Raw genomic sequence first — 10,638 nt, forward strand, 5'->3', positions numbered from 1 at the left:
GTGAGGATGGCAGTGAAATAATCTCCAGACACAGTTTCCTTGGTGCAAAAATGTTATAGCTTGTCAAGGGCTCTGGGTTGGCTGGTCTTCCCAGACTAACACTGTAACAACTCACCATATGCTGGTATACAGCTGTAAACATGCTACTACAGCAAACTATATACAGGCTGTCAAGAATTTAACAACTGTGTCTTTTCTGTCATTGTATGACATTTTGTGGGATGGATTAACTGGTACCCTATTGGATTGGACTGATTTTTATATTAATTTGAAGGTCATCCATGAGTTACTCTAATTACCGAGGTTTACTGTGCAACAAAATACACTGTGTGGAAAAAAACTATTGAGCCACCCACAGTTTTTGTACTGATGTTAATGCCTGACAAGGTTTAAAAGTCTGCCATTTCAAATCTTTAGGAGTAGCGATTTCCTTGCACCGCAGCACTGTATGACCCTGCTCTGTAACTTTACAGTCTTCCCCTTTCCCTTTGTGGTTAAGTTAATGTGGTTCCTAAAACCTGCCACTCTGCAATAATATCATTTACAGCTGATCGTGGAATGTCTAGGAGGGAAGAAATTTCACAAACTGACCTGTTGCAGTGGTAGTATCAACACACAGTACCACACTTTAACTCACTGTGATGTTTTTAATGACCCATTCTTTTACAAATGCTTGTAAAGCCAGACTACATGGCTAGGTCCTTGAGTTTACACATACATGGTAATGGGATTGAAACACCTAAATTCAAACCTAAGGCGACAGTGTTGTCCAATACTTTTGTCCATAGAGTGTATAACTAAAGCAGTCACTTTCCTGTCAGTCTATGCTAGACAAGTGTTGTATTTCTTGCTTCATCCAAAAGACCTTACAAGTTATACTCATATAATTCTTTATTTATCTTTAGCTATGTGAGCACAGTTTTATCTCTTACAATACCTGTCACCAAACTCTTTTTTTTTTTTTTTTTTCTTGAGTCATTTTTAATATCACATTGTCTAAGTTCTGTTTTTAGGAGTGACCCTAATATTGCCTTCTGTATCACATGGCCTCTCACTCATCAGGGAATATACTGTTGTTCAGTGGGACTTCTTCTATATTTTCAGTCCTGAATGTTCTTTTTGTGACTCTAGCTGCCACACTCAGTCATACCTGGGCTGGTGTTTAGGAAAACAAAGCAGGGTTGCTTCCCCTTGTTAACATATGGTGCCATTTGGACCTTGTGTTAAGAAAAGGTTTTATAGCATGTGGAGGAAGTCGTCCCCCTCCCCATTTCTGTGTCTGTGCATTGGAGGAACTAGGAATGGTTACAGTTCTTAGAATCCTTTTTGTCAGGGGGAGGTCCTATTTTAGCTCCTTCTGCTGTCTTTCTGCTGTCCGGAACAGAAGGAACTATTGAGAGATTCAAGTGCATGTTCAGTGGTGCAGTATAGGCACGTCTCAGAGTGACGACTGTCACTTTAAGAGGTGCATCCTGTAAAAAGTTTCTTAGTAACCGGATTTTAATCATTGATTCATGTGATATTAATATATAAAACATTACAAATGTCCCCTCAGCCCCAGTTACAGCACTGAGCCAGGTTCAGTGATGGATAATGAACTCTCTGCTCTCAGTGGTTGCAGGGAAAATTCTTACTAACTACCAAATATTTTATAAACTTTGAGGTTATTACATTGCATCAAAATAGTTTTTTAAAGAGATCAAAGCTGAAGAGGGGTGGTTTTTTTTGTTTTTTTTTATTGATTTTTAGTTTTAGGTTTTGTTTTTTTTTGTTCCCTTTGGTTCAGTTAATTTCCAGATGATTTCAGTTTTGCTATTAATGTTTAAAATTGTCTACTATAAGCTAGTATTTGTTTTTTTTTTTGTTTTTTTTTTTGTTTATTATCCCACAAAGGAAAGCAGTATGTAATTGGTTCTATTTGTTCATCTGTGAGTCCGTCAAGAATACAGTTTTTCTCTTTTTCCACTCACTTTCAAATTTTGTCTGATGGCAGATGCCAATAACAGCGTGAGCTTATTTAAATTGGGTCAAGATCACACCAAATGTGAAAATTGGTTAAATTTCTTACCCAGTGTTCTTGATGGATTGCCTTCAAACTTCACAACAATATACTAAGCCTTGGGGGACATGAGTATCTAGGTTAGCTAAGGATTTGACCTTAATTGTCTGCGCAGAAGGTCAAAGTTGAACTTGAAAGAAAATTTCAAGAAACCATATTAAGTAATCAGTAAACTATCTCATATGAAAGGTCATGCAGAATCTGTATGAATCAGTTGTTGTCTATTGTTATCACAGTGATTTGTTAAGATCTGCTCTTTTTGTGAGCAGGGTTACCCATAGGGCCTGATTCATGAATATGACTATTTTTACATTTAGCAGGCTGACATCAGTATATTGTAATAAAAGCGTGTTGTTATAAAAACGTCATAAAACATCAAAGTTTTAATTTAGGCATTGCCTTTTAGGGGTAGTTATGCTGTCCAAACGCTCTTGTATGTAGAGGTTACAGTATATGCAGGGGGTAGAGATTTTAAAAGTTCAGAATCGGTGGTACAAGATATTGTTAAACGACAAAACTTGCTTAAAACAGATCACCTTGTTTTTACAAGTTTAACTGTAGCTGTAGTAAATTACACATACAGGAAGAAAACAGATGCTTCCAATCTGATACAGTTAACCTAAACATAAAGTTTCAAAATCTATTATGAATTTGTTATTATAATAACAATAGTAATAAGTGTCAACACCAGTTTGCTTAATGGTGAGGTTGGTTTCATTCAAAGCAATGGGTAAAAGAAAAGAGTAATTGGTTTGGCATGTCTTCTTCTTATTTTATTTCCAAAGTCAAATTCACTAATGTGGGGAAAGTCAATAGATAAGTATGCTGATGAATTCATTCATTCATTCTTGTGTCTGAACCTCTATACTTCTTATTTATAATGTTGGCTGTAATAGCTGTTGTAATTTATTATGAATTTTCTTCACACATGAACATAAGACAAGTTTGGGAGAATCAGATTGTGATAGTATCCACAGTTTTCCTCTCTCATATCCAACACAAAGCAAGAAAGTCTGGTCTGTTTCAGATGTGGTCACACATTACTGGAAATACTCGGTTTAGGTGAGTGAGCTGCCTGGATACAGCTTTAAGGAGGCAGGACACAGGATGGTGGCTGTGCTGGAGTGTTGCCCTAGTCTCATATCGATACAGACTATGTACTAGTTAGCTGGCAAACCCAGTAATGAGACCCGATAATTTCAGACATTTGCATTTCAGACCCTTGTTGGGTAAATTGACCTGAACTATGTTTGTGTCTGTAGGTGTTTGGCTCTCCAGAGTGATGGATGCAGCCAATGCAAATGTGCTTGAGTGCAGTCTTCAAAATAAATAACACAAAATAAACAACCAGGATGAACAGGCCATGATGATGGCAAAGTTCATATTGAAGAGGTCCAAAATGCCAAAAGTCACATATCAGAAAGTGGTTACAGTGGACTGTGTTTTTTCTTGCTCGGTTTCACTTCACTGCGAAGACGTTCTTGGTGCATTATGACTTCTCTGTTGCTCTTCTGAGCAAAACCACAAGACGAGCCAACATTAAAAGTTGTTCCAAAATATTTTTTTAACACTGCCACCTGCTGACAATGCACATGTAGATGATGCTCTCTGCATGCTAGCATCTGCAGTCTGGCAGAGGGTCAGGGCTGCAGTACAGTTGTGAACTGTGCTGTAGTGCTTCTTGCAGATGTAATTACTGAAATATCCAAAAGTAGCTGACGGTGTTACTGAGTAATGCTTTATCTGATGTACAAAGTTAGATGTGGACTTTTAAGCTCAGCGTTCATACCCAGACTTAATCTTCTTGGTATGGATCTGTTTTGCCAGGATCACTTGTGGTTAACCTGTTGTTGTCTACTAATGCAAGTTACTTCTGCAGGATAATTTTGGATTTGGATAATTAATTTAATTAGTTGAATCAACCTGTGTGTGTTTAAGCATGCTGTAGCTTTATTTTTCCCTCGCATTTTTTTTTAGCAGAGAGCCCTGTCCAGTTTAAAATAAGCCTCTACTTGTTTATGCATATATAGAGTTGTGGAGCTGAGGTCCAGTTCAAAGTGACATCAGTGTGGTGCATTTGTTTTTGTGTGTGTACTTTTGTGTATGGTTGTGTGGGTTTCTCAACACAGTTCTAGTCCATCTGTTCTCACAACCAATCACACAACAACTCATGCAGCTGGAGCTCACACAAACCGGCCGTATGCTGTTCTAGTCAGTGTAGACCAGCTCAAACTGGTTTACACTGGTTTTACCTCAGCTGGCTTGAGGGAGGGTGGGGGGATTTATAGGTTTATGAGGTAGAGGAGGGGTATTATGTTACACTAATTAATTTTAAGTTTCATTTTGTGACTAATATTAGATTTAGAAATTAAGTGGGAAAGTGCTGAACTAATTATTTGTTGGCATCTGATTATAACAGTAATTCCATTAACAAAGCCAGATAAAATGATTAAGTGGAACAGTCGTTGTTTTCTGGCCATGTGATTTTAATATGCTAATAAAATGCCAAGAATGATGAGATTGAATCTTCTGCAGACAGGCACTAAATCAATTAGCTTCCATGAATAGGCATGGATGTTCCAGTGTGCCAAGAATTCATAATAACAACAGGAATTCACCTAAAAGAAATTATAAGACAGTCTGCTGAAGGACGGTTATTATTCCCTTTTATTTGAAACAGGACTTTTCTTAGCTTAATAAGCCAGGTCATAAATTGGATATGGGCCTGTCCTTGATGGTGACTGCTGCTTTGGCTTGTTTCCATTTTTTTTCCTAAATATCAGCCAGTATCAGTTGTATTGCTTAAGACCTGATCTGCAGTGCAGTGTTTGAACGTTTGACTTTCTTTGACCCCGGTCTCTCCTTGTTTTCTCTCTTCTGTCTTTAGTTAATGTCATGCGGTGTTCGGTTTGCCACCAGGACTACAAGCAAAGTGATATTATTGACAACTACTTTGTCAAAGATACTACAGAGGCCACCAGCACATCAGATGAAAAAGCTGCACAGGTATGTAGACATGGTTGGTTTGTTTGTATTTGGACCAGTGCTTGAAGACTTTTGTCTGCTGTTTGGCAAGATCTCAGCTGAGGTTGAAATTTTTAATTTCTTTAAAATAATCTCAAAAAGGATCCAGTCCTTTTTGTTGTGAACATATAAAAACTGAAAATTACATCACGCACATACAGTAACACTAACTCAAGTGAGTTGGTAAACATGGATAATATAGACTCATTACACATTTGCTGGTTTTAATGGATTGTATCTCAGACCCATATTCAACATGTTATATTTTGCTCATTCTGTGCCACAAGTTCATCTGAGTAAGAATACATATTCAACAACTAGTTAAAAACTTTCATCTGATTATGCAGTGTTGCCTTCGTTACACCAACTCATTCCTGTTGTCTGCATTTGGATAAACAAACTAACAGAAATATCTCAGTATCATTCAACCATAACTACCACTATCCACATACCTGTCCGTTTAAACAGTTTCACATCCACCACTTGTTCCACTGTCCCATTGCCTATGAATCGTGATTCAAAAGTTATCCATAGGCAGCCATTTGCCACTGCCGCAATAATTTGGGCCAACTAGTTACAGATTTCTTCCTTTTGCAGGTCCCTCCTATCCGACCTAGTACCCATTAGGGGTGGGGGAAAAAATCGATACTGTGTAGTATCATGATATTTTGTTTGCTAATAATGTATCGATACAGGGACTATGCAAATGATGCCACAAACCGGTCCCCACCACAGACTCAAACACGGCAAACTTCTTCAACTACCTACGAAAGTATCAGTTGAAAGAGCATGGAGAGAGTTTACGGATGAGAAGCAAAAAAGAGCTGTCAGGTGGTTAAAAAAATAAACCTTAGACTCAAATGTTAGAACAGGCTTTTCCCCGCAACACGCCGTGTAATAAATACTCACAAAGAAAATGGTGGCTGTTAGAACTTATGTCTAAAAATATATAGTTTCATGCATCGGTCAACACTCAACTCCAGGAACACGACACCCAGCTGAAAACACAAGTCAATTTGCCGAAGATTCACTGAATTTACAGAAAATGTATTATCTTTATGATATATATCATTATCGGGATAAGAAATGTTTATATGGGGATATGAGAGTTTGGTCATATTGCACAGCCCTAATTGACACCTGTTCTTTTGGTTCTAGTTAATGTTCAACCGTCTGTTACCCACTTTGGTGATTTTTTTTTTTTCTTTTTTGTTTTTGTTTTTTTTTTCAAACCAGTTTTTGTGAGACAATAAACCTGTTCCTGAAGAACTGTGGGCTGCGATGGTACCTTCTATTATGCTTTTATTTTAAATCCTTTGTGAATGTTCATCTGCTTTAGCACTTATCCAATTTGGGGTTGTAAGTGGGGGAGCTTGAACTTGTCCCAGCTGGCACTGGGTGTGAGGCGGGATTTACCCTAGAGAGGTTATCAGTCTATCACATCACTAATAGAGAGAGATCATTCAATCATCCATGCTCACATTCACACTTGCAACCATTTCAGAATCTCCAGTTAACTTAACACACGTGTTTTTGGACAGTGGCAAGAAATTCGAGGAAAGCCAAGCAGGCACAGGGAGAACAGGCAAACTCCACACTGTGACCTGTGTCATGATAAAAGCCAAGTAAAAACACCAAGGCTCCTTTCAGAAGCTTTATCTTTAGATGTTAGGGAAGTTGTAAATATCAGCTGGATTTAAAAATTTCCCTACCAGGGTCCAGTTTTTCAAAAGTAATCTGGTAGTATTAATCCAATCAGACAGGATTAAATCCTGAAATCTAGTTCAAAGGAACAACAGGATCATGTAATCAGATAGGATCAGGTAACCCAGCTAATTTTGTTTTAATCCATATCAAATCTCTAGTTTGAACAGGATAATGATTATTGTGATCCAGAATATCAAGGATTACCATAATCCCTGATTCAGACTGGATTACAACGGAAAAAATAAACCAAAGACAAAATCAAAAGGTTGTCAAGAAAGAAAACTAGAACTCTTAAACAGTGTTACAAGAATGTCAAACTGATACATGTCCTTTAAATGCAAAATTTAAAGGACACCTACACAGGTCGTCTCCCCCCCCCCCCCCCCCCCCCCCCCCCCCCCAAAAAAAAAAAAAAAAAACACATTATATAAAATTTCTTTTAGCAATATTACATCATGCTACATGTTGTTCTCCTCAATATTTTCAACTTGAATTATTGTATTTATATCAGGACAAAATAGATGCTTTCAAGTTAAAGTACTTGTAATCTGGGTTTGGTAATATTTAAAAGTCTGTACGTGAATCAGAATGATCCTATTTAGTTCTTGTTTTAAACTGGCAAAAGTGACAAAACTGAGGCGCATTACATGATCCGTGGAAGTGCAAATGGCTTATCAAAACGAGGTAATTTTTATCTGGATTATACCTTTTGAACAACCGCGCCCTAAGGTTCTAATTTCACTCCGGCTTTCCATCCTCGTGCCGTTAAAAACGTATGAAAATGGCATTAGTTCAGTCTCCCAAAACAAGTCTCGAAGAGTCATTTAGATTCTTCAAGCAGGAATTTTGCCAGTATGTTAATGTGGAAGACTTAGTTAGTTGTAATCATATTATTTTAATTTTCAGTTATTTGTCGAAACAAATGAGAGTATCTTTCAATGATGACACAAAAAAGAAATAAAAGCACATAAACAGAAAAAAATCAGCTATTGGCTAAATTATTTGAAAACATCTGTATCAGCTTAAAATTTGACTACCAGATCATCCTTAAAACTTAAAAATGCCGATTTATGTTGCAGTGAAGAAGCTGAATATTGTTTGAATTCATTGGTTTTCTTTTACTGCTGTAAGTAAAACCACACTCCTGCACCTCGTGACCCACTAAAATGACCCACAACATTTCAGAATTAAATACCCCAACACATTTTAGAGTTGTGTATAATTCACACTTTTCCAAGATTAAACCTTCACTTATTTTTAATGTTAGTGTTAGAAAAATAAATTGTAAACTATTGTCAGTTTTAACCAGTTACCTACAAAACAGAGTGACTGTGAGAATAATTATGTATTAATATATCTTTGGTGTATTCGCGCCATAGAGCGAGAATTTGATAGTTCATGCTTTGTCAAAATATGTTTTATAATGGTGGATTATTTATTCATTTATTTATTTATTTTTTTGGTAGCACAAAATGTTACATTGTCCCAAAAACGGTGTTTTTAAAAAAAATACTAGATTATGATGTTAGTATGATATCACCATATTTTGATACTTTGTTTTAGGTGCTAATTGGTGTTGTCTTTCCAAGGTGTGCACAAGTTGTGAGGACAATGCAGGAACCATAGGGTTTTGTGTGGAGTGTGGAGAGTGGCTGTGTAAGACCTGTGTGGAGGCCCACCAGAGGGTGAAAATCACAAAGGACCACAAAATTCGTACAAAGGAGGATGCTGATGCTGCGTCTGGTAAGACTCCGACTCTTACAGTGAAGTTTTGGCTGCTGCTTAGTGAGGCTAACATTACAAAAGACTGAACGAGGCAAACAGTAGCTGACATGCAGTGTCTGTGGTAAAGCTGATTGGTTGTTGCCATGGTAATAGTGCTGCAGATCTCATTGATTAGATGGAACCCCTCAGGCTGGAGAGAGGATCCAATCTCTAGTTTTCTTATAGCTTCTGTCTTATTTTCTCTTTCTTTGCAGTCTTGTTTGATCTTCCATTGAGTTGTGTTGTTTTGGTTTGTTTTTTTCCTTGTGGTCATTTTCACTCCTTGCCAGTATCATTATTTTCCTGAGTGTTCATGATGTCTTCTTCTGGTGTGTATTTACAGAGTCTGTCAGCACCTCAGGACAGAGGCCTGTTTTTTGCCCCATCCACAAGCAGGAGCCACTGAAGCTTTTCTGTGAGACATGTGACACTTTAACCTGTAGGGACTGCCAGCTGCTGGAGCACAAGGAGCACAGGTAGCTCAGCATGCACATGCCTTTTTCATCTGTTAGCTGCTTGTCTATGGGCTCAAAATGTGGTCATAAATATTTTGTACTTGTAAATCGGTTTTGTACTTGTAAATCAGGATTTGTATGTGTAAAAAAAATAAATAAAATTTGTGTGTGTGTAAAAAAGATTTGTATGTGTAAAAAAAATTTGTGTGTGCGTAAAAAAGATTTGTATGTGTAAAAAAAATTTGTGTGTGCGTAAAAAAAAATTGTGTGTGCGTAAAAAAGATTTGTGGGTTTGTAAAAAAGATTTGTGTGTGGACTTAGCCAAAAAAAACCCTGCAAGTTACGAGTACGAATTTTGACCCTATTTTTCTTCCTTTCATCTGATTGGTCAATGTCACGTCAATCACAAATGTAACAATCCAATCAGAGAACAGATAGGTTTGGCTGTCGGAGGGGAGCTTTTTTTGAACTGCAGGTCTTTGAAGGGAATAAATGCCCTTTTACATGCCAACCCAGCTTTTTCCTTCACCACCACGAAGGAAAACAGTCTGTGGTCGTCCGAGTTTGGTGATTTTTATGTCACAGGTCTACGTGTTTAATATAGGGACTTCCACAGCCTTTTCAACAGCGCTGCGGACCACGGGGTGGGGGCGGGCAGTGTTTTGGAAATGACAGTCTTCATTACAAAGCTTTCTTCGTTATGAATTAGCATAGATGTTTTTATTGAACATTTGAAGAACCAGCAAAAAAACCAGAAACTCTTGTAGAGGACATAAAGTCAGAGATAGAAATGACAAGGAGCAGGTGCATCTAGTACAGGTAGAGCTGCTGCAAAAACCCACAGAGCCCAGCAGCCAGCGCAACAAATTCTGGATCCTTTGCTTTTAGTTAGCAGTTAGCATTAGCAGCACATCCTGTGTCCCATGTGAAAGGACTTTTATGCTGCGCACTGTGACTCACAGCAATGGTCCCGGGTCAGCCCTGACTTTGTGTTAAACTAATCCTAAAGTAATAATGGTATTTCTAACCACTGATATACCACAACTTTATCCTTTCAACAGCTGCTGAAAGTTAGGGGACCTAGCTGCTATCGGATATTTATATAGAGATCCTCCAGCTTCAAACTGTATTACCCTTCAAGGACCTGCAGTTCAAAAAAAGTGCCCCTCCAACAGCCAAACCCATCTGTTCTCTGATTGGATTGTTACATTTGTGATTGACATGACATTGACCAATCAGATGAAAGGAAGAAAAATAGGGTCAAAATTCGTACTTGTAACTTGCAGGTTTTTTTTTTGGCTAAGTCCACACACAAATCTTTTTTACACATACAAATCTTTTTTACGCACACACAAATTTTTTTTACACATACAAATCCTGATTTACAAGTACAAAATATTTATGACCACATTTTGAGCCCATACTTGTCTTTCAGCTTTCTTATGTGGTAAAGTGTCTCTATCTTGTGTGACTTATTGCAGTGTGTTTTTGTTTTTACCCCAATAATCATAACATTGGGCTACTGCAGTAACCCAGCACACTAAGGTTTAAGAATGATTGCCTACTTTGCTGGCAGCCACTGGTGTCTGGGCATTTCGCACCTCTTTCATATTGACACACCAAATTTAA

The 10,638-nt window shown here is 37.7% G+C and overlaps 1 protein-coding gene across 1 annotated transcript in view; it reads left to right on the forward strand.

Moving 5' to 3' along the window:
- The window catches only part of trim33 (tripartite motif containing 33), a 37,064-nt gene that overhangs the window by 1,848 nt on the left and 24,578 nt on the right, over positions 1-10,638 (forward strand). Inside the window, exons 2-4 of the mRNA XM_084916466.1 lie at positions 4,947-5,065; positions 8,380-8,533; positions 8,898-9,030. Coding sequence (XP_084772592.1) covers positions 4,947-5,065; positions 8,380-8,533; positions 8,898-9,030 — 406 coding nt within the window. The remainder of the gene's footprint in view (positions 1-4,946; positions 5,066-8,379; positions 8,534-8,897; positions 9,031-10,638) is intronic.

The sequence above is a fragment of the Perissodus microlepis genome, chromosome 20 (assembly GCF_051167445.1).
Source record: "Perissodus microlepis isolate ML-2025 ecotype Zambia chromosome 20, ASM5116744v1, whole genome shotgun sequence".
Lineage (NCBI taxonomy): Eukaryota > Metazoa > Chordata > Actinopteri > Cichliformes > Cichlidae > Perissodus > Perissodus microlepis.